Genomic DNA, 22,200 nt, shown 5'->3' on the forward strand with positions numbered 1-22,200 from the left:
AAAGCCGAATACCTTTGGAGCAAACAGAGACGTTCTATGTGTATGTTTCGCTAGTTCAAATGTAATCGTCAGGACATTAGATTCGATATTTATTAATTGAGGAAAATTTCCGATTGAAATTGATAGACATAAATGGTCAGATATGCGCACAACTTTCACAATACTCTTTCCGTTATTTCGCAACAAGTCCGTCTTTGTCCTCCCAGAGATGAATTCGAAGATACAAAAGTCAGAGTGTACGTGTGCGTGCTCGTTGTACTAGCATACAGTATGTATCGTACAGCATGATAAAACGGAGAAAAGAAGGCTATGTTTCGGTCGCGTAACTTGTACAGGATACATCGTTTGGCGTTGTTGGATACGTTTCGTCTAAATTGTTCGGAGTGGAAGGTAAAATGGGTGGGTGCACGTTGCATCGGACGTGCAAAGGCAGCCAGCTGCCAAAAGAATGCGTGTCTTCAGCACCTCGTAACGATCGTAAGAATTAGCCTTGCCATGCTATAATGTCGGTGTTATCACGTGTGAAGCAATTTTCCTTTCCTTCGGAATTGTTCCTCTAGATATCCTGGGATCTGAAAATAGTTTCATAAGGACAGGTTACAACATTTGCATGGTGGTCCGGAGCTACAGTAAGCGGCAGCTATTACATTACTGTATCTAGATTAATAGAAAGGAATAAAGTATGCACGCGTGTTATCAAGCAGGTTTTAATAGTAAATTATATGGTCACCGCATCGTAACGCTGGTAGAAAATATATAATACATGTTCATATCATAATATGATACAAGGGTATTTTTGCTCTATACGGATAAACATTCACAGTACTTATTTACTACGGCAATTTACATTTACATAAACAAATATTTACTGCAAAGGATACGTGAATTATTTAAAAAAAAAAAAAGCGATTGTAAACACGATGCCCGAGTGGTTCATTACGTAGTCCTTTAATCGCAGATGTGTACAATCATGTATTCGTACAACGAGTTGGATATCTAACTCGTTATCAGCCACCATCTTGTATATTTATGTAAAACTGTTATTACATTATAACAGCAGAGTAATAAGTACGTGCGTGTTACAACGTCTCAGTTTGTATCCGTACTATCTAATATAGAGAAATGCATGCGGCGCAGTTTTAATTTACAAGCTTGAAATTGGAGAGAGCGGATGACTTTAGGATACATTAGATACAATATTAGGTACAAGAAAGTGATCCCAATCCACTCTAATGGTCAGGCATTCTGAGAACATTAAAACAAGAAACATAAGGAGTTGTTGTATTTTATTGAGAGTACTGGAAGAAAATGAGAATATCTCAATTAAAATTTTTTTTTCTTTTTCTTTTTCTTTTCAAATCTTAGAACAGCAAAGTACAGGTACGCGTAGGATATATCTACACGGGTGAGGGACGATTATCGCAATTCAATTCTGATCGAGTATACCTTTGGTTTCGGCCGATGTGTGTCCACTGCGTCGATGGGTAGTCGAATGTGTTCCACTTTACAACCATAGGCAACGGGCGTTAATTTAATGATAGTGTGTAGCGGTACTTGTAAATATGGCAATTCGTCTGTAATAAAAAAGAAAAGAATCAATATAAATACAATTACACAACGGTTTATATCGATTCTTAACGACTCGTAAGCAAAATGCTAATGAGAAAGATAAATAATTTTTTGCGATTGCCAATGATTGCGAATTATGTGGTCCGAGCTCGATGAACCAAGTAAACTATGCGCCATTTGCGACAGTAAAATGGTGTAAATAAGAATCGAGGCGCCTTGAACTTCCCGTTGCGCAAATAAGTGTGTCCGTGTCCAACATCTCGGCTCCGTATATACACACACGCGCGCACACACATTATACGTGCATACATAATACATACATACATACGTGTGTGTGTATATATATATGCGCGCACGCGCAACATACACACACACACACACACACATATTTTTTTCCTATTTCGTTTCGATACGTTGAAGGTTAAAAGTTACGTAACTTCGACACTTCGACACTTCGACACTTCGACACTTCGACACTTCGACACTTCGACACTTCGACACTTCGACACTTCGACACTTCGACACTTCGACACTTCGACACTTCGACACCTCGACGCTTCGACACTTCGACATTTCCTGTGTATGTTTCGTTAACGCAACGTAAATGCGTTTTACGTATTTACAATGCGGACGATCAGATCACGCGTATTGTATATACACCGTTTCTACATCGCATTAACGTTGTTGTTTTCGTAATGATGCAACGAATTGTCGCGAAAAATCTCTAACGCAAAAATGCGAACAGAACTTGGAACCATTTCTTCAGCGTATCGTACTCACCCGCACTCTTGTCCAAGAAATAAGCAAGTAGACATCGTAAAACCGCTTGATGACTGACAACCAGAACATTACCCTGTCGTTCTAACTCCATTATCACCGGTTCCAATCGCGCGACTAGATCCTCGTAACTTTCTCCTCTCGGATAACGATAAGAAAATTTGTTTTGATCTCTCGCGGCAAAATCTGTCGGATACTTCTCCGCGATTTCCTCGTAAGTCATTTCTTCGCAGATACCCTGATTCATACGTGTCGTTTAATTACTTGTTGTGAAGCAAACGATTTTTTCGGTTCTCGTTTCACTTCAGCTTACCGCGTCAATCTCATTAAGAGCTTTCCACCTTTCTTGAGGCACGTTCACGTTGTTTGCCGTTTGTATGGTCCTCTTTAACCAGCTAGTCCACACACGCAGTCCCTGTAATCGGTACAATTTTAATTTTCCTTCCACCAACAGAATCCATCTTTCTTCCGCAAACTTTTTACCTGTATATCCTGACTAGTAATATAGCTAGCCAAAGCTTTGGTGTATTCCCAGCCTCTATCGCTTAGCTCCGAATCCCCACCTATCTTACCTTCGAGGTTCATCGCGGTCTCGCCGTGCCTGGTTAAGTAGATCGTACGTGGCACTATGTGGATGTTCATGAGATAATAAACTATCCTACTTTGTATGTGACCTTCGTGCTTGTGGACTAGTACTTTCTCGCCGGTGTTGTAAATTTTCATGAAGGAAAGATCGTTCTCTTGATATTCGTCCAGCGGTTGATATTTCTCTTGATAGTGCTCGATTCTCAGCATAAAGTCGGCCAACACCTCTTCTTTGTTCATATTAGCGTAATCGGGACTGCTAACTTTTACCTAAACGAACAGAAATTACGATTCGTTTAGCAAATCGTTCTCGACTCAAAGTTTCGAGAAATGTGTTAAAAAAGTATCGCGAGATTGGTTCACAAATATCTGCATGTGATCTTCCATTGCGAGCAGTATTGTACGCAACATACGGGTCGACTTTGTTTCTTACTATTTCCTCGTGAGTACGAATGGATGCATGCATAAATCAATCCGATACTATAGTCAAAACAAAATCAAGCGACAACTCAATTCCTCGATCGTGAATCATCGTCATTTCGAATTAGATAGCTGCCTATTTTACGTCGTAATAATTCTCTCTTCGAAGAACAGAGAAGAGCTTTCCGCGTGAAGAGAGAGAGAGAGAGAGAGAGAGAGAGAGAGAGAGAGAGAGAGAGAGAGAGAGAGAGAGAGAGAGATGTAGGATAGAATACCAAACAGAGAAAAAGAAACCAAGATGAAAGGTGATGTGGAATAGATCCTCGATGGCCTTGAGCGGCCAATTGATTTTGTTCAGACCATACACGTGCATACATATTACAGCAATCATTACAGGTTTCAGGCGCACTTAGAAGAAGGCTTTCCGTACTTCCATAATATTCTGTTCAACGATCTCCGGATCGTTGCAGACGGATTCGACGAAGAAGAGCTTGAAGCCCATCTTCTCGACAACGATGTCCCGGATCAGCTGACGTCTATCGACGGTCGAGTTGGTCGCATCGAACACGGCCACCTCGCCGTCCCCGCTCTCTAACCACTGGCAGACATCCTTGAGGGCATCCATCGCGCACTGGGTACGTATCGCCATCGCTTTTATATTGTCAGGACGGAAAAACTCGTGACACTGGTACGCAGTGGTCGCGTGCCGCCTGTACTCCCCGAGGTTGAAAACCTTCGTATTAATGCCGATCCAGTTCAAGTATCTGCACAACTTCTTCGATATGTATGTCTTGCCTCGAGCCGGCAAACCGACCATCGCGATCACATGCCGTTTGTTCACGAAGTTTGCTCGCTCACCTGCAACCAGCAAACGCGACCATTTAAGGGCATCAATGATGATTTGATTTGTCCTCTTTCGACGGACCTAACAATGGAGAACGCGTTAGGTATTTTAAGCAAGCAATACGTCGGCGCGCGAACGTTGATCTCGAATTTTCAATGCTCGAGATTACGCAATACGCAATAAATGCGTTATCGAATTTTCTTGTCGATACTTACGTATGTAGGTATCTACATGCAACGCGGCGAACCGGTTCCTACCAATACGAGTACCCCGTATCTCGTGCACTGCGTGCACACGGCGTGCTTTTTATTTATCGTTACATTATACACCACGACCAAAAATACACGATGCGACTTAAACGAAGATAACTCTTCCCGGCAAGATAAATCGAAAACGCAAAGTGATCTTTTCCTCTATGATCCCTCGTTTACGAGAAAATTGATTTCGAACATGTATATACTTCGGTACATAAGTTCGGACTCTTCAAAGAACAAAGTTACGCAAATACTTGCGTGAAAATTCTATTCTACATTTTCGTACCGTAACACACCCTGTGTAGTTGCGCGCGTACATATTTTTATTTATTATCTTTATTAGTTTCCTAGTTAGATACCGATAGCGGTGCTCTTTGCGTTCTTAACACCTACGGATTATCAACTTTTTGATCTCGTCGCTCTTAAACTGAATATCGTAAATAATTACGGCGAACACAGTTCGTTGCATAAAAATCCAATGTAAACGTGGGAAAATCTCTTTCGTTCGATCAAAAATAGAAGCATTAGCGAATTTTGAATCAATTTATGCGCATCCTCGGTGAAACTCGCTCGACATGCGTTAGATTTACGCGAGATCGGAACGCTACGACTGTCCAAAGAAATTTACGCAATTCCTCGTCAGTGCTATTAATGACCGCTTGCCTATTTTCACCAACTTGAAATACGGAACTAATCGAATTAGAATCTTATAAGGCTGGTGAAAAAGGAATATTGAATTTTACTCAATTACTAATCCTGCGAATCTTGTCGGATAATATCAGCCCCGCAAATATTTGTTGCTGTGATACACCATATATACATTCGTATATGTACATATATAAAAGATCGTGTTTGTCGACGAATTAGACTTTTCAAATATAAACATTTTACGTTATCTGTCGCAGTTTGTGAAATGACCCGTTGTAATTCGACAAACACGTAAACGCGTGTCCACTTTTCATCGCGGTCCAATCTTTTGAGATTAATTTTATCAACGCGCGGTTGTTTTTACTAATCGAGCAAAGACCAAGGTACAACCACGGCAAAATTAGTAACGCGGCCGAGAAAATGCTTTTGTACACGTTTCGCGTTCGATTTTCGTTAAAAAAGAAAAAAAAGCAAGCAGCGTAACATTCTTTTATCGTAACAACTATTTTCAACATAATCTTTTATCGTGTCGAATTACCGATTCCGCGATATGTTTCTGCCGCGCAAGAATTTCACTTCCAGTTCACCAGATACCTCGTTAGAAAATCGATTTTTCAATTTATCTTTGAAACGATAACCCTTCGTGATTTGTATCCCTATTTGTTATTATTGAATCGCAGCACGATCGAACATTTCATTCGACGTGCAAATGTTCATTTGTTTTATCACTTGCGCAGATAAAGTGGTATTAATTTGGAAGATCAATCGTTCGTATGGAAGGTCAAGAATAAAAACGGTTCTTATGGTGTCGAATACAACTTCTTTACACCGGCTTTAGTCGGTTTCGCGTTACCACGAAGCTTGGTCAGTTTAATGCGCTTCCGTGTCACATGTGTACACCCACGTAATACACGTCGCTTACTATGAATGCCTACACGCGGTCCAGTATGGTGCATCTTTTCAGGTTATGTTCCTGGAGAGCAATCAGGTACGGTACAATGTACCACGCGATAAAAACAATATAAGTAACATTTTCCCGTATTAGGGAAATTGTTTTCAACAACAAAGGTCGTCTCGTTTTATATGGAAAATTTATTAGGTTCATTTTGTGATCGAGTCACCTCACTTGTAGATTGTTGTTCTCTTAGAAAAGTTCGACGCGACATGCTACGAAATATTCTTCGTGGGAATACGCGGAGATGGATGGAAACCAAAAATTTCTACACAAAGATACTAGATACGTCAGAATCGAAACATTCGCAACATTTTACATTCTTTCAGTTTTCTTTCTCTTTTAAATGATAGATGTACATTACATACTTCAAGAGGTCTTTGTGTAATATTTCTAAGGAACGATTCCTATGTATACGTGATCGTAGAGAAACAAAATCTTACCTCGAATAGGAAAGGGTTTCGTTTGAATGGTGTCAGAAGTCGGTGGTGTGTAGTGCATCTCGATTTTCGGATCGGTCATCCTACGAGATACGCGTACAAGTTTCCTTTCCGATCTCAACCGAATGTCTCGGACAGTTGTCTTGTTGAATCTCGCTCGTTATGTGAAAGAACACTTGAAGAGTTTCAAAGTCTCGTCAGGCCTAGTGTGCACTATGTACGTATGTGTCGCGTATTATTCGCGTATGGAAACTCGCGATAATTTCACTGTCATTGCGGTTCCATCCTACCATTCGTACATGTTACCAGAACGCGTAGCGTTAATTTGACATCATCGCGTAAGAGTCATGAAAGAGTATTGAAAGTTTGAAGTAAACGCGAGCAATAAACTCACACACAAAAGTGTGGGACAGAGAAGGGAAGAGCAACGTTCGCCGGAAAAGTCCGAAGTTTAGTACGCGCCGCGCTACGCACAGGTCTCGAGTCTCGAAGCGATTATTATTACGTACGGATCAAGCTGCAGGGAAATCTTTTCGCCAGTAATTCTCATTAGGTGGCTCCTTTTTGTTTTTCGAAAGAAGTCTCGAACGGTCATGGATCGCCTTAGAAAGTACGTGAAAATTCTCGTTTCGTGATTTACACGTATTTCTTACGAAAAGGATGCTACCTTTTTAGAAGTATCGAAAATTTATTGTCGATTCGAATTTGACTTTCTAGCAAACACCACTGTCAGGCGAGGTACTTCTGACCAGTCCCGTAGCCTCGAGAGCGATCACGCGACTTCTCTTGACGTCACTTTATTCTTTCCTAACCAATTCCTGCTGGTTTCGGACGCGGAGAAGTGAAAAATAGTACTTTTAATAAAGTCATTCTCTGTTTTTCTCCGCTCGTGTCTAATAATTTGCAACGAATATATTAACGTACGACAAGTATTCTCTGAAAATGAGAAGTACGAGTGACTCCTACATTTTTGCTCGCAAGACAACCAATAAGGAACATTTGTAACTAGAATTTAACGAATAGGAAAAGTACCCGATTCAGAAAAAGTCACTAGTGAATAAGCTGTGATAGGATTCGAGATACATATTTTAAATCGATCGAATACTTGATGAAGAATTCAAAATTACACGGTTTTGAATGCATCGATAGATCAGAAATTTCTTAAAGTCTCGATAGTCGGATAAATAAAGGTTTCAAACAAAATTAATACATCAGATTGACATTCAAATTGATTTATTCATTAAAATTTAGTATCCCATTATTATAATAAAAAATATGTAATATATTGTTACACGTAATATGTTATCTGTCATACTTTTTTAAAAATGGATTAATAATATTAGCAACTGTTTCTGCATCTCTCATATGAACATGATGTGTCCCTGTAATTTCCTCCCAGTATACATTTTCATTTTTTTCCTTCATAATATTAAAAATCTTGGACGCGTTTTCCATGTTGCCTATATGTGAATTTTTTGCAGTGATTAGAAGAAATGGAAATGTTACATTTTCAGTGCACTGATGTAGTTCTTCTTGGACAAATTGTGAAAAATTGGGGACAACTTTAAGTCGTGGATCTCTGTTGATAACGTACTTTCCATGTTCTACTTGTGTAACGCCCCGTTTCATTAACATCTTACATGAAACTTCATTTAAACTGTTCTCTGTAGCCGATATCCATCTGTTCATGATTTCTTCTTGCGTGTATGTTAATTTGTTAACGAATTTCTCAGTTTCCAAAAACTTGGATATAATTTTAGAAAAGGTGTTATTGTATTCAAGTTTGGTCGATGACAGTGAGCGCAGTCCATCTATTATTACAGTATATTTAATCTGTTTTGTAAAAAGATACGAATACCATAAAATTACATATCCACCCATGGAATGCCCAATTATTTTAATTTTATCCCATTCAAAATACTGTCTTAATCTTTCAATCAGTATTATATAAAATGCAATGTCATACATTATTCCCGGAGGTAACCAACTCGATAATCCATGACCAGGAAAATCAATGGCCATTATTGGGATATTCTTTGACAAAAATGGAGCAAGTGCATTGAACGATCCAGCATTATCTTGCCATCCATGTAAAGCTAACATAGGTTGCTGGTTTTCTGATCCCCACAATTTTCCTGTAACAAATTGTTGTTAATTTCAGAATGCAAACAAATTATTAATTTTCATTTATTCTATTTCATTATTACAGTTACCTGCAACTTTTCCCCATGGGACCTTAATTTCTATTTCTTTCGCTGTCTTTAGTAATGACTTTGCATTATTATGTAATATTCTTCTCAATAGACATCTTGAATTTATATTGAGGCAAATTGTAAAACTACGACTCAAAAGGCATTGCATGTTGATTTTATTACCTTACAATTTGATGTATCGTTTTCTGTGTTTAATATTTCTCAATTACAAGAAATCCAAGCATAAAGGCAGAAAAATACTACTAAATTCTACAATCAACATTACTAATTGTTTAAGAGATATTATTATCTTTAACTTTAACTTATCATCAGTAGATAAAAATATAAAACCACAAAATATTGTGTATAGTATGTGCGTAAATTATTGAAATGAAAAAAGATATTTCTGTCAAGACTGTAACATTGAATCGCATATTCTGTATCTTGGACTTTGCGAAGTGTTACAAAACGAAAAAGTACATATCAGGCGCATATCTTTTGGAAATATTTATTATCGAATACAAACAACTTTTTAAACAAACTTCTGAACTTGTCACTTTATTTACATTAACAAAAGTTACAGGTTTCTACGGATTATTTTGATAAAAAGTATGATTTCAACGTGAAATCCAATCGATAACATTAAAAAGAAAAGATAACAAAAATTTTGTAGAATCGGGACATGATTCAAAAAACTAATGAATAGTTTTGTTTTATAAGATAATTACATCATTCCTAGATTGAGCAAATTTTTCTTATTAATCCTTTAACTACGAAATAGTTATAGGTATGGGCTGTCAATTATTCTATGAACACCTATAGGCGCTCAATCGATCGGTCGATCGCGTGGGGTAAACACCTATGGGCGTTTAGCATGCATGTATTCTTAATACGCCAGATCTTCCGTACGCGGTGTATGTTTTACGTCGAAGTCGTTCGCAGTCAAAGGGTTAAGATATAAATTCTGTCATTCATACATTTTTATGTACAATTATTTAATGAATTGAAAAATTCTATACCTGGTTCGTGATGAATTACTTTTAGCGGCAGTATTGTAGTACGGAAAAGAGCCGATAGGGTGCACGTACTACCTCTGTAGTTAATTATCGGTACTATCAGCCGCGGTACAGCGGAGTAAAGCGCGACGACTGAGATTGTAGGGAAAACATCGAAGATTTTTCCATTGACGCGATCTTGGAAGGTATTTACTCGATCCATGTTTATCATCATTGAAAATATAAACTGTGTTAATATATACATAATCCAATATACGATGAAAGAAGTAAGCTTCGAAATCGAAAGGACGTTTCTTGAAATTGGGCGTGTGGCACCGCCTTTTTCAATATTCGTCACTCGTATACGTTCAGGTGTTTTTTAATCATTTTATTTCTCTATACAGATAAGTGTAATATAATACAAACGTCAGTTTGATTTTCATTGGCATAGCGTACATGTATAGTCATGTACATTTCGTTTCAACATCTCTCGCGCTCGTGTGTCTCCGAATATGCAACGTATAAACACGAGACAGAGGAGTCAAATGTGCTATTCTGTGTATACCAGAACTGTTGAGTTTCTTTTCACTTGTGCTTTTTTGTTAACTTTAGAAAATCATAATCTAGTTTTGTGATAGTGCGTCGCGTTAACATTTATGTAGTTTGCTTATGTATAACTTCCTTTTCTTGTTGGGAATACTAGTAAAAGGAAGGGTGATTGTATTGTATTACGATACCTTTCTAGAAAGTAACTAGTCAATTAGATTCTGATGTTTATATTGTTTAATGCGATTTTTTTTACCGGAAAATATGGTTTACCTACCACATATATATATATATATATAATATGTGGACTACCCCCCCCCCCCCACACACACACACACATGGGCGCGCGCGCGCGCGATCTATACAGATTATATGATATAATTATTTATTATAACAAATTAATGTACTGCATTAATTTGTACAATTTAACCAGAGTATAGGATAAATGGCAATGCTAGATAGGTAAATATGTATGTACTCCTGATCCTCTTCTTAGATTTCTCACGCTGACAACAGTAGTTTCACATCCTGTCTTTCTTAAATATAACTTCAATTTTAAAAATGTAGCACTATTTTTATACAAATATATCATTTCATATTTCTCGATTAATATTTAATTTTTTGTACTCTCCACAAATATTGATTCTTAAAATTTTTACATTCGATTTCAGATAGTTACTGCAACATGTCGAAAAAGCCAGGCACTACCCCAGCAATGCATAAAGTTATAATGGTTGGGAGTGGAGGTGTTGGAAAATCTGCCCTTACATTACAATTTATGTATGATGAGGTATATGTAACATAACAGAAAAAATATGTTTTTAATTTCATTGAGAATAAATTTTGTATAACTTTGTATTTGTATCAGTTTGTACAGGACTATGAACCCACAAAAGCAGATTCCTACAGAAAAAAAGTTGTATTAGATGGAGAAGAAGTACAAATAGATATTTTAGATACTGCAGGCCAGGAAGATTATGCAGCAATTCGTGATAATTATTTTCGAAGTGGAGAAGGATTTCTTTGTGTCTTTTCTATAACAGAGGATGACAGTTTTCAGGCCACCCAAGAATTTAGGTAAGTGGTAGTGTGTGTTTACTGCAAACGTGTATCTATACGAAAACAAAGATATATAATCCTTTATGTTCAGAGAGCAGATTCTCAGGGTAAAAAACGATGAGAACATTCCATTTCTATTAGTGGGGAATAAAAGTGACTTACAAGAAAAGAGAAAAGTGAGTTTAGCTGAAGCTCAAGCTAGATCACAACAGTGGGGTGTACCATATGTAGAAACAAGTGCAAAAACAAAGGAAAATGTTGATAAGGTAATTGATCATAAAATTAAGGGAGTATTGCTGTCTAGACAATCTTTCTTTTTCTTTTTTTTTTTTGTTTTGTTTTTGTCTTTTTGTAATTTAAAAAGAAAATCCTAGGCTGTTTGTTATTGGAATTTGGACACATATTTACTAATGTTCAAAGTATACACATTATTTTTTTCAAGTAAAAATAACGAAAATTGTGCGAGTCATGATTCCTTTTAAAATATCCTTTTAGAAAAAGATGTCTTACTGGTTGATGCGATAGCAGCCCTTCTACTAATCTGAAACAAAAGGGGGAAGAATATTTTTATTAGTACGTTGATGTAATTATGACGTGATGTCAGGAGAAGTTAAAATCTCGATAAATAAAAAATTTATGGTACTTCAGAGATTGGCATAGCTATTTTTCGTTTTTTTTTTTCGTTTTTAACATATTAAAAGAAATAGTAAAACTCAATATTTCTTTAAACCTCTATATCAGGAAATAAAGGCATATCTGATGAAGATTCTCTCCAAATTTGAAGCCAATCGGACAACTAGATCTTGAGATATCATATCAGCCGGTTCAAAAAACAAGGTTCCAAGAAAAGCTTGTTTAAAGTTTCTCTCTCTCTCTCTTTATTAAAAGATGTATACTTATCTAGGTTCATAAAATTGTCCTTCATCTTTTTCGGAGAACGTCTGTTTAGCTGGTCCTTTCTTTTTTCTCTGTGATCAGTCCGAGCCTTTTTTGTCATTACGAATAACCAACGCTCAGAGAGATGTATCCTATTGTAACCGCAATAATTCAGTTGATTTTTTTTTTAAATTCTAGACAGCAATACCCCCTTAAGTTGTTTATTTCTATTTTTATATAATGCGGTATGGAAATAACAACAAGAAAGTGTTCCATAGGTGACAATCGTATTTGGTACAGTAATTCATGTTTTTAATAGTATTTTTATTAATAGTCGCAATATTTACTTATTTATAGTTGAATGTAATAATTGTACAATGCACATGCATCTTTGATATTTTGTTTATTATATTAATTCAATTGTATTGTAGCCTTTAGAACACAAAGAAACTGCATGAGATATATGTTTATTTAGCTTAATTCTCAACTTATAATGTATATATACATATATACATACACGCGTGTATGTGCGGGTGCGTGCGTGTGTGTACATTCTTCTGTTTCCTTTGCTATACATAAATCTCATTGCTTACGCACATTTATATCTTTGTAATGAAAACATATTTGTACAAGCACATGATAAATATATACATATTGCATATATCTTTTAATTCATAAAGCACCTTTTTCAAGCCTTGAAGCTTTGAGACAGCATCAATTGCACATTTCCAGGTATTTTTCGACTTGATGCGTGAAATAAGGTCGCGCAAGATAGAGGACAAGTCGGCGAGTAACGGTCGTGGAAAGGACCGTGCCAAGAGGAAGAAAAAGAAGTGCATTATTCTATAGGTTTGCTGTTCTTTTGCACTGATTTAATTTTTTATATTGGAAAAATGGATAATGTTTTATTATTACAAATGAACTATAAATTACAGTATTCTTTTCACTTTTTTATTTAAATTTATATAAATATCAACGCATACAATTATCAGCAGGTAATGATTACACCAGAAGTATCAACCTTCTGCAAAAGTGTTACACAGGCATGTACAAAATATATATATATATTTTTTTTTTTTTAATTGTCATATTGACACTTGCTTATGCCTGAAATACTGCATATGCATGTATTACTTCAGTTTAATGTCTCAAGTTATAAAAACACAGATTGATGGTCTATTGTTGGTTTGGAGACATTTACTTTGGTAATCAGAAGAGTTGGAATGATTCTGTGAATTGTAACATAAGATAGTAAACATAGCTTGCTGTTGCGCATGTTTATCTTGGTAGCGCAAGTATAATACATAATTTTATTATGTTTTTATTCGTTAAATACATGTTTTCTACCATACATTAAGTGTATTAAGTTAATAAAATTAAAACCGTAAACAGGAACAGAAATTTTAATTTTACATCTAAATATTGGTAGCTAAAGATACGCAAGAATATTCTAACATTATATTTAGTACAATGATTGTAATAATCTTTGGAGTTATTATTTAATAGGTGGATAAAAACATATATTGAAAATCGACGATTCGTGTGTATTACATTGCAGGTATTCTTTGACTTAATGCGTGCAATAGCTGCACGTAAAGCACAGGAAAATCAAGGGGACGGGAACGAACGTAAGAAGAAAAGAAATTGCTGCATTTTGCTCTAACAAACAAAACAATGCGTATAGCTTCTACAATGGAACGTTCAGCTCCTAATTGCAAAAACCCGAGTAAGAGAAAAGTGTATTTATATACGTATATACATATATATGTTATATATGTACATAAAAGTTTTCTAACACTTTACAGTGAAATGACACTAAAACAATTAAATATTTACATTAAGAACACAGACAGTTTACAAATTGTTCAATAAGTATTGTGTTAAAAATTGCAAAATTTATACTCCATTTTTCATACAATTACTAATTGATTCACTCATACAGCACCAATACATGCAATCATAACTCACATTTATTACCAATAATTCATGTCATACTTTTTACTGTAATATAGAATCTATAAAAATTTGTAATAGAGCACAAAACTATCTTTCGTATTAATGAAATTATTTTTTAATTTTCCATTTATTCTTAGAGTGCTGAAATATGTACATTCATTTAAGCCAATATTTGATAAAAGTGAAGATTCGATTTATTAAAAAATATATCTATATACATACATTATGCACAATGTTCAATGATCGCTAAAGACAGATACTTGGAAGATTACTAACATTTATTATGAAAATTCTGTAATTGATTCTATTTACAAATAAAATTACTGTCTTCACTAATGTATTTTGTATATTTATTTTTAACCTTAAATGATTTCAGCACTCTTGGTTTAACTCTGTATTTTCTAACAAATTTTTAACAATTAAAGTTCATTTCTTAATACAACAGTCACAACACTGTAAAGTAATGAAGATGTGTGGTAATTAATTCACAATTTGCTTATTCTTTGCGGTATTATGCAATTCTAGTTGTTTCCTATACACAATTGTGTACAAATGTAAGAGAGCTTGATACTTTTACATTAAGATGGCTTTGTATTCTGGACATGCAAATGCTAATTGTTTAGCTATTACATCTGTGATTCTAAAACACTATAAAATGTTTATTTAATAGTTATTTTAAAGCAAAGATAAAAAAATACAAAACTGTAAAAGTACAGATTTTTACAATGATATAATATATAATGATAGTAATCAAAATTTTAGATATTTTAAAACTTTGTTAATTTGCTTCTTGTATCCAGCATTGCTTCTTTTTCTTTTTTTTTACTAAATTTCACAAGTAATATGTTACTTGATCTTTGTTAGATACAATTTAAGCAGATCGAAAGATTATTGAACATATATGCATTTGAAAGTTCAACTTATTAACACAGAGGTGAATGTGTTGTTAAAACGAACCAAGAGTACAGTTATATATAAAATATTGTACCTATGAATTCATAGACTTCAATAGACTGAGTGCATGGTTAACAAACTTATATGAAAAGACTTGAACCTCTATGAGGTGCATTTATTTATGCAAAAATATAATAAAATCTTGATATTATATTTGCAGTTTTATGATTATATATGTATATGTATTATTAAACATTCAAATTTTACAGGATGATTATGGTTCAAAAACATATTTGTTAATAATAGCTTTTTATAGAATAAGCGATATTTTTTGTGTATTTGAGTTTCCATGTGTATGTACTATTACGATTTATTGTGCCTTTTAAGTGTTCATTGTTAACAAATTGAGAGATAATAGAATTCTTTAAAAGAATTTTACTTGCGCATGGATAAAACCATATTTCATCCTATAAATATTTGTATGTCATTACTCATTATAGAATATTTGCAATTATATATGTATATTCAAGTTACTGCTCCATCATAAATTATATCATATTTATGTAATCTTCGCGCGCTATCATCTGTTATTCGACCACATGTCTATAGTTACTTTTTAATAAAACGTATTTTATACAAATTAGAAAAAATATGTTGTATGTGACTTTTATATTATGCGTTTGAAAGTATTAAAAATGTATTACTAGTTTGTAAATTAATGAAACTGTATGAAATATTTGTCAATCATGTTAATACAATGTTATATTCTGTTATTTCACCCACTGCACAAAATCTAATAAATGCAGAAAAACTAGTGCTTATAATAGAGCAGGAAGAAATAATTTTCAATTGTTCCTTTTTCAATAGAATAGTACTAAGGTTTCGAGTATAAAAATAACTACGGGAGTAGTCCCAGAAGCACCTGATTGAACAAAGAAAACAAAAAAATTTGGGAAAATATAATTTTATTTCTCTACATAGTCTCCTCTTAAATCGATACACTTTTCCCAACGATGTTCAATAACTTCGATACCCTGTTTATAGTGAAAATCGTTGAGCTCTGCAAAATAGTCATCAACCGCAGTCTCCATTTCTTCGTTGTTGGCAAATCGTTCACCACCGAGCCAATCTTTGAAGTTTGGAAACGGAAAATAGTCCGAGGGGGTTAAATCTGGCGAATAGGGTGCGCGAGAAAGTAATTCGAACTTTAACTTGTTGATTTTGGCCATCGCGATGACAAATGTACGGACTGGTGTATTGTCTAGACGAAACAAAACCTTCTCTTTAGTTGCCGGTTTTTTTCGATTTCATCGCTCAAACGTTGCGATAAGTTCGCACAATACTTGCCGTTGATCGTTTTTCCTTTCTAACGATAATCGATGACAATTATTCCACGCGCATCCCACAGAATTGACGTCACGACCTTGCCTGCAGATGGAATTGTCTTCGCCTTCTTTGGAGCCGCTTTTCCCCTTTTGGTCCATTGTTTCGATCGTTTCTTCATCTCAGGTGTGAAGCGATGGATCCGTGTTTCATCCATGGTTACGAATCGACGTAAAAACTCGCCTTTATTGCTGTGAAACTTTGCAAAACGCTCGATCGAAACATCCTCGCGATGCTGTTTTTGTCCCATTGTGAGTAATCGTGGCATTCATCTTGCGCACAGCTTTCTCATGTCCAAATTTTTGGCCAATATGCGACGTACAGCAGACCTACCATGTCTGTTACCTCGCGTACTTTCAATCAACTGTCATACAATATCATTTTGTGGATTTTTGTCATCGTTTCAGACGTAGTCGCCTCATTTGGTCTACCACTGCGATGTTCGTTTTGACAGTTTGTACAGCCACGTTTAAACTCTGCCACCTAATACTTTACCGTTGTAAACGAAGGAGCAGACTCCCCCGGAGTAGAATCTAACTCCGCTTCGATATAGGTTGGAGCGAGACCTTTCGAACGAAAGCCTTGTACCGCATAACGATAATCAATTTTTTCCATATTTACAAATCACTGAGAACGTTCATTATCGATGGCTGCCAAACAAACACTAAACAACGTAGCGACGTCAACCTTCAAATTTAAGCTTTATAGGGTCGGTATTTTCTTCCTTGGTCGTTCTCTTCAAAGGACTACCGCCATCTATGCGTCAGGTCGGATACTTCTGGGACTACCCTCGTATCTGCGAAAAAATTGCATCGGCTGTAACTTTTGAACGCCCTGTATACTGTACCTAGTATGTGCTGGCCAAAATTTGTAAATGACCAATCAAACTTGAGTACAGAGGAACGTCTCGCTATTGTTATGTAGTTAACTGACGTATAAATATGCTGTCAATCTTGTATGGAACACTGGAAAAAAAAATGAAAAATCGAGTAATTAAATTTAAATGAAATTGTTCAATGATTAGAAGATTATGCTCGAGGTTAACTGTCATTCTTTGTAATGTAGTGCGATCGATAAAGTTTGTACAACATTATATATTTCTCTTATTCTAGGTAAAAAAAAACAAGTAATGTATTTTATTTTTGTTTACAAAGATTTATAAAACTACAACAAAATGAGCAATGTCAAGCTTGATGTACAGTGGTCTCCGATCCATGCAAATAAATTCATTACTTGGGGTACAGAAATTTGTCTGTATGAAGTTACACAAGTAAAAGACAGTATCAGACAATTATGTAAGTATACATTAATTACAAAATGTATTTAACTATAATTATAAGTTTATCAAAAGAGAAATGTATCATTACATGTTTTCTTTCTACAGATACAAAAATATCTGATTCTACGGTAGCTCATTTACTTGCTACAAATACAAATCATCATTATGTTAAGTGTATCGATATATACCCACAGTTAGAACCAGATATTCTGTTAGCTGTTGGACAAGCAAATGGAAAAGTTGTTTTAACCACTTTTGGTCCAACAGTTTTCGATTCTCAGGGTCTTAGTGGGAAAGAACTGGGTAAATTATTTGAATATATAGTTGTAAAGTATGTATTATTTATATTTATAAACAATTGCAGTTCCAAAACACGCAAGACAATGTAACACAGTTGCTTGGAATCCTATAGATACAAATTTAATTGTATCTGGTTTAGATAAACATAGTAAAGATCATTCCATTTTATTATGGGACATAAATAAGGGGTTACAAGGTTCTGAAAGAGTGCATCATCATACTACAGTACAAACAGATTCTGCCAGACCTATTGCAGAAGTTAGTGTTTCTGAAACTGTACATTCTGTTGCTTGGTTCAAACACGAACAGAAATGTTTGGTTGTTGGTGCAAATAATAAACAACTGAAAATTATTGACTTTAGAGGTATTAAAAAGAACTAAATGGTTTTATTTTATTTATATGATGTATACATTTATTTATTTTTTTATTAGATTCTGGAAAGGTCATAAATACCACAGCGACTAAAGCAGTTTATAATGTATCAGTTAATCCACACAATAATTACCACTTAGTCTCTAGCGTTGATAATCAGATAACAATTTGGGATACACGTTGTTTTGAAAAACCTGTTTTAACTTTATCGCAAGGTAGACAAATTACCAAAGTTCTTTGGTGTCCTACTAGACATAATCTTTTGGGAGCCTTACAAAAAGACTCAGGTAAAATGTGGTTTTAATTTAAATAAATAAATTAATAAAATTGATTCTACATGTTAGTATTACTTTTACTAGTGACGTTGCATTTGTATGATATTCAACACTGTGGAACCGGTGGAGGAGAAGATACAGAACCTGGAGCATTAGAAAGAACAGTTGCACCACCTTGGCATAGTCCTGTAAGTTTTTCATGGCATCCCACACATGTGAACAGGTTATTGGCAATTTCACAACAAGGTTCGATTATATTACACTGTTAAATTATAAAAGTGATTAAGCAAAACTGTTTAATTTCTATTCTTTGTTTTTCAAGAACTCACAGATTATACAGTTTGCGAACGGATTACAGTAAATTGGTCCACACGATCTCATCTTGCATGGAATCATGCTTCCAAGTCATTTAAATACATATGCAACAACGACAACATATATAAAGCTCTGGATGATATTTCCATTTTAACTAAAACACGCGCAACTTCGGAATATGGATTACTTGTAAGTTCGAGGAAATTTATAATTTATTTCATTTAAAGACTTTCGCATATATGTTTACAGCCAGAACTGGCTCAGAATGGCGAATTGGCCGAAAATGATACCCTAAAGAACTTGTGGCAATGGTTATATTTGAGTCGTTATTTGGTAGAAGATGGCACTATATCTAGTTCAAGTAATAAACACCCAGGCGTCAGGTAAGCGAAAGATTCTCTCAATAGATGTACGTTCAAAAATACACAAATTAATGTCCATCTATATTACATAGAACAGTTTTAAAATTAGATGGTCAGCAAGGATCTAATGGTTTCTCAAAATCAGAATTGATACACCGTCCATGGTCAGATATAGGATCCAATCATACGGCAAAAATTTACCGGTACAAAAGAAAAATATATAAGTAGAATATGTTGAATTACACATAAAGTATTATATTTTGTATTATAGATCTCCAGATAGGGATAAAGGACTGCTTTTATGCGGTTGGAGGTTCGATAAGGATACCAATACTCTTTATGATAATTTATTTTTAGAAAGGTTAGAAAGAGAAGGAGCATACCCACGAGCGGCAGCAATAGCAGTATTCAATTTATGTTTACGACAAGCTATAGAAATTTTAAATCGTGGAGCTAGTAAAATGTCAATGTCCGCAAATTTAAATATTGTCGCTATGGCTTTATCGGGATTTTCTGAAGACAGAAATAGTATGTGGAGAGAATCTTGCTTAAAATGTAGATCTCAACTTTCAGATCCTTATTTAAGAGCGACATTTGCTTTTTTGACGGCAGATGATTCTTATGAAAATGTTTTAGTAAGTAAATATGAATTTTCTTTATTCATGAAAGCGATACCAATTACATGCATTTTGTAGAATGAAAATGGTATGGCAGTTGAGGATAGGGTAGCATTTGCTCTCATGTTTTTATCCGATAATAAATTGAACGAGTATTTAAAAAAATTGACTCAAAATTTGACCGACGATGGAAATTTGTCTGGTTTTCTACTAACAGGTTTGGTTTTCCTCTATTTGGTTATCCGGTAAGCACGTTTTACCTATAATATTTTCTTACCAGATATTAATGCATTTTAGGTGCAAGTTTCGAAGGCATACAATTATTAAATCGATATTTAGAAATTACCGGCGATGTTCAAAGTTGCAGTCTTATAGCTATCAGGGCTTTTACTCCAAAATTACTTCAAGAAAATCAGGTCCAAGTATGGATTACTAGGTATTTAAATTAAAAATTATTGTCAGAATGGGTATCAATGCGAAACAAATAAATTAAGGAGCTCAATTAATGTAGTTACAGAAACCTTTTAAATGCGTGGAAAATGTGGACTCAAAGAGCACATTTTGACATTGCAATGCGATCTGCAACAAACGAGAAACCTCCACAACAAATATATGTTTCTTGTAATTTTTGTGGGAAAAGTATATCTGCATTTATGCAAGGTTTAAGTAGAGCAAGGGGACCCTTTGGTAGATTAGGAAGTACGCCCAATAAGTTAAAGGTAATAGATTTTTATATATAATGTACCGATCGGTAAAGTTCCATTAACGGTATCGTTCTTATTTTTTTGTTTAGATGTCTTCCTGTCCAAATTGTCGAAAACCACTACCACGGTGTGCAATTTGCTTGATGCATATGGGTACCGTAAGTGGGTTACAAATGACATCCGGTGTTAGTAGAAACGAAGAGTGCGATAACAAATTAACAGAATTTAGTAACTGGTTTACATGGTGTCAAACGTGTAGACACGGTGGTCATGCAGATCATATTACAAATTGGTTTCGGTAATGTTTTCCAAAATTATATGCATTAAATCTTCTCAACTTATTCTTATAATTTCTTATCGTTTTTAAATAGGCAACATTCTGAGTGTCCAGTAACATCGTGTACTTGTAGATGTTTCTCCTTAGACGCATCGTGTAAAATAGGAGTGGGTATTGTATAAATAAAAATCGCACAATCTCCGAATTTTGAATAATACTGACAGTGTTTTCTTTTTATAGTTTTAGGATTCAGTTTCCCATATTTTTTCGATCAACATTAACGTAAGAAGCAAAAGAACTAATTTTGCATCTATACAATATGACATTGCTTAATGTAATTATGAAAAGATAATTCGCAAATAGAACCATACGAAGTAGTGATTGTACTCTTGTAAAAAAATTTAGAAAATATTTTTGTGTCAACTTATATTCCTGTGTCATCTTCAGACATTCTCCACTTTCCTGGCCCTAATATGTTTAATATAACCATCAATTCATTGTATTGATCAGCATCTGTAATGAACATTTTTTGTTTTTATATAATTTGTGATACAAATGAAAAAAAGGAAATGTTTATATTTACCAAATTTTTCTGTCATGCTGGGTGGAAATAATATATAGTTACTACAAGCCATTGTGGATTTCGAATGTACAGTCCCGTGAACTTCTATATAACCTTCAGCATTGCCATCGATAGCTTCTGGTAGAGTCACGTTAACTTGTATACCATCGGTTGTTCTTAATTCTATGTTTTTACCATTTGAGTTTTTCTAATATGCAATTGAAGTAAATCATAATGTATTCTAATCAGTTTTTTAAATCATAAACAGTATTAACGTAGTTTCGTAATATAACTCTTACTTTTCCAACAGTTCCAAGTAGAATTATTTGTTCTCCAACATTCTGTGCTAATCGACGACCATCGATACGTTTTTTCAGCATTTCTCTTGCAATTTTATCGATGCAACTAAAAGTCAATTTAGTATTTTCGAGCAATCAACTGAAAACAAATGGCAAAATTTTTAGATAGAGGGCCTATACTAGAGGTTACTAACCATGGGCCAGGTTTGTTCTTCTATCTTTATCCGTTAACAGTGATTAAGGATAAACATACAACTAAAAAAAACTTTTACTTTTGCGTTTTTTAAAATGTATAAAAAAATATATTTAACGAAACTTTTTTATTGCTTTGCTTCAAATAAATGCAGACATGCAAATCATACGTTTAAATAAGATCAATCAAATAAAATGCTCCGAAGCGCTAGCATGCAATTGACTAGGTAACGATTGTGGACTCGGTACTGCATT

At 34.7% G+C, this 22,200-nt stretch overlaps 5 protein-coding genes and 1 long non-coding RNA gene across 17 annotated transcripts; 2 read left to right on the forward strand and 4 right to left on the reverse strand.

Annotated features, from left to right (window-relative positions):
• Positions 1-67: 67 nt before the first annotated feature.
• On the reverse strand, positions 68-6,985 carry Pfrx (6-phosphofructo-2-kinase/fructose-2,6-biphosphatase). 2 transcript variants are annotated; one of them, XM_076312174.1, is made up of 7 exons: positions 6,493-6,985; positions 3,782-4,209; positions 2,830-3,201; positions 2,660-2,761; positions 2,350-2,584; positions 1,447-1,574; positions 68-572 (listed from the first exon to the last, which is right to left on the reverse strand). In XM_076312174.1, exons 1-7 carry the CDS (start codon positions 6,569-6,571, stop codon positions 516-518), a joined length of 1,401 nt encoding a protein of 466 aa, XP_076168289.1. In that variant the 5' UTR covers positions 6,572-6,985; the 3' UTR covers positions 68-515. The 2 variants fall into 2 exon arrangements, with proteins under 2 accessions (XP_076168289.1, XP_076168290.1); XM_076312175.1 differs by lacking the exon at positions 68-572 and adding an exon at positions 596-1,245.
• On the forward strand, positions 3,840-13,854 carry Rala (Ras-like protein A). Of its 4 annotated transcripts, none has more exons than XM_076312184.1 (6): positions 3,840-3,986; positions 10,894-11,012; positions 11,091-11,299; positions 11,373-11,547; positions 12,890-13,006; positions 13,716-13,854. In XM_076312184.1, exons 2-5 carry the CDS (start codon positions 10,908-10,910, stop codon positions 13,004-13,006), a joined length of 606 nt encoding a protein of 201 aa, XP_076168299.1. In that variant the 5' UTR covers positions 3,840-3,986; positions 10,894-10,907; the 3' UTR covers positions 13,716-13,854. The 4 variants fall into 4 exon arrangements, with proteins under 4 accessions (XP_076168299.1, XP_076168298.1, XP_076168300.1 ...); XM_076312183.1 differs by lacking the exon at positions 3,840-3,986 and adding an exon at positions 9,727-9,882; XM_076312185.1 differs by lacking the exons at positions 3,840-3,986; positions 12,890-13,006 and adding an exon at positions 9,727-9,882 and having other exon boundaries at positions 13,716-13,849.
• Positions 7,706-9,956, reverse strand: LOC143147173 (serine hydrolase-like protein). 2 transcript variants are annotated; one of them, XM_076312176.1, is made up of 2 exons: positions 9,701-9,956; positions 7,706-8,624 (listed from the first exon to the last, which is right to left on the reverse strand). In XM_076312176.1, exons 1-2 carry the CDS (start codon positions 9,939-9,941, stop codon positions 7,792-7,794), a joined length of 1,074 nt encoding a protein of 357 aa, XP_076168291.1. In that variant the 5' UTR covers positions 9,942-9,956; the 3' UTR covers positions 7,706-7,791. The 2 variants fall into 2 exon arrangements, with proteins under 2 accessions (XP_076168291.1, XP_076168293.1); XM_076312178.1 differs by lacking the exon at positions 9,701-9,956 and adding an exon at positions 8,703-9,442.
• A 1,428-nt stretch (positions 13,855-15,282) lies between the features above and the next one.
• On the reverse strand, positions 15,283-17,125 carry LOC143147178 (uncharacterized). The gene is made up of 2 exons (XR_012992188.1): positions 16,355-17,125; positions 15,283-16,268 (listed from the first exon to the last, which is right to left on the reverse strand). It is a non-coding gene; the product is annotated as an uncharacterized LOC143147178 (long non-coding RNA).
• Positions 16,828-21,371, forward strand: Mio (GATOR complex protein mio). Of its 6 annotated transcripts, XM_076312171.1 has the most exons (16): positions 16,829-17,468; positions 17,545-17,685; positions 17,775-17,972; positions 18,034-18,333; positions 18,402-18,629; positions 18,702-18,863; positions 18,940-19,121; positions 19,182-19,315; positions 19,387-19,497; positions 19,566-19,929; positions 19,990-20,128; positions 20,209-20,347; positions 20,423-20,630; positions 20,705-20,913; positions 20,987-21,059; positions 21,133-21,371. In XM_076312171.1, exons 2-16 carry the CDS (start codon positions 17,565-17,567, stop codon positions 21,136-21,138), a joined length of 2,574 nt encoding a protein of 857 aa, XP_076168286.1. In that variant the 5' UTR covers positions 16,829-17,468; positions 17,545-17,564; the 3' UTR covers positions 21,139-21,371. The 6 variants fall into 6 exon arrangements, with proteins under 6 accessions (XP_076168280.1, XP_076168281.1, XP_076168283.1 ...); XM_076312165.1 differs by lacking the exon at positions 21,133-21,371 and having other exon boundaries at positions 16,828-17,468; positions 20,987-21,074; XM_076312166.1 differs by lacking the exon at positions 21,133-21,371 and having other exon boundaries at positions 16,828-17,429; positions 17,503-17,685; positions 20,987-21,074.
• On the reverse strand, positions 21,092-22,192 carry LOC143147177 (replication protein A 14 kDa subunit). 2 transcript variants are annotated; one of them, XM_076312188.1, is made up of 4 exons: positions 22,116-22,192; positions 21,754-21,892; positions 21,476-21,662; positions 21,092-21,405 (listed from the first exon to the last, which is right to left on the reverse strand). In XM_076312188.1, the coding sequence occupies exons 2-4, from the start codon at positions 21,832-21,834 to the stop codon at positions 21,317-21,319; spliced, it is 357 nt and encodes a 118-aa protein (XP_076168303.1). In that variant the 5' UTR covers positions 21,835-21,892; positions 22,116-22,192; the 3' UTR covers positions 21,092-21,316. The 2 variants fall into 2 exon arrangements, with proteins under 2 accessions (XP_076168303.1, XP_076168304.1); XM_076312189.1 differs by having other exon boundaries at positions 21,754-21,859; positions 21,948-22,178.
• Between the last annotated feature and the right edge of the window lie 8 nt (positions 22,193-22,200).

This window comes from Ptiloglossa arizonensis, chromosome 5 (genome assembly GCF_051014685.1).
Source record: "Ptiloglossa arizonensis isolate GNS036 chromosome 5, iyPtiAriz1_principal, whole genome shotgun sequence".
Lineage (NCBI taxonomy): Eukaryota > Metazoa > Arthropoda > Insecta > Hymenoptera > Colletidae > Ptiloglossa > Ptiloglossa arizonensis.

What these genes read in the sequence shown, in the direction of transcription:
- Pfrx (XM_076312174.1), bottom strand. Translation starts at nt 6,571, where the DNA reads ATGACCGATCCGAAAATCGAGATGCACTACACACCACCGACTTCTGAC. An exon ending in TTGAACAGAATATTATGGAA is followed by an intron (nt 3,202 to 3,781) that starts GTACGGAAAGCC and finishes CTGTTCGTTTAG; the next exon opens with GTAAAAGTTAGCAGTCCCGA. An exon ending in CACATCGGCCGAAACCAAAG is followed by an intron (nt 573 to 1,446) that starts GTATACTCGATC and finishes AACTATTTTCAG; the next exon opens with ATCCCAGGATATCTAGAGGA.
- LOC143147173 (XM_076312176.1), bottom strand. Translation starts at nt 9,941, where the DNA reads ATGTATATATTAACACAGTTTATATTTTCAATGATGATAAACATGGAT. An exon ending in AGTAATTCATCACGAACCAG is followed by an intron (nt 8,625 to 9,700) that starts GTATAGAATTTT and finishes AATTTGTTACAG; the next exon opens with GAAAATTGTGGGGATCAGAA.
- Rala (XM_076312184.1), top strand. Translation starts at nt 10,908, where the DNA reads ATGTCGAAAAAGCCAGGCACTACCCCAGCAATGCATAAAGTTATAATG. An exon ending in CAGGCCACCCAAGAATTTAG is followed by an intron (nt 11,300 to 11,372) that starts GTAAGTGGTAGT and finishes CTTTATGTTCAG; the next exon opens with AGAGCAGATTCTCAGGGTAA. An exon ending in CAAAGGAAAATGTTGATAAG is followed by an intron (nt 11,548 to 12,889) that starts GTAATTGATCAT and finishes GCACATTTCCAG; the next exon opens with GTATTTTTCGACTTGATGCG.
- Mio (XM_076312165.1), top strand. Translation starts at nt 17,565, where the DNA reads ATGAGCAATGTCAAGCTTGATGTACAGTGGTCTCCGATCCATGCAAAT. An exon ending in AGACAGTATCAGACAATTAT is followed by an intron (nt 17,686 to 17,774) that starts GTAAGTATACAT and finishes TTCTTTCTACAG; the next exon opens with ATACAAAAATATCTGATTCT. An exon ending in GTACGCCCAATAAGTTAAAG is followed by an intron (nt 20,631 to 20,704) that starts GTAATAGATTTT and finishes TTTTTTGTTTAG; the next exon opens with ATGTCTTCCTGTCCAAATTG.
- LOC143147177 (XM_076312188.1), bottom strand. Translation starts at nt 21,834, where the DNA reads ATGCTGAAAAAACGTATCGATGGTCGTCGATTAGCACAGAATGTTGGA. An exon ending in TACTTGGAACTGTTGGAAAA is followed by an intron (nt 21,663 to 21,753) that starts GTAAGAGTTATA and finishes ATTGCATATTAG; the next exon opens with AAAAACTCAAATGGTAAAAA. An exon ending in CAGCATGACAGAAAAATTTG is followed by an intron (nt 21,406 to 21,475) that starts GTAAATATAAAC and finishes TGTTCATTACAG; the next exon opens with ATGCTGATCAATACAATGAA.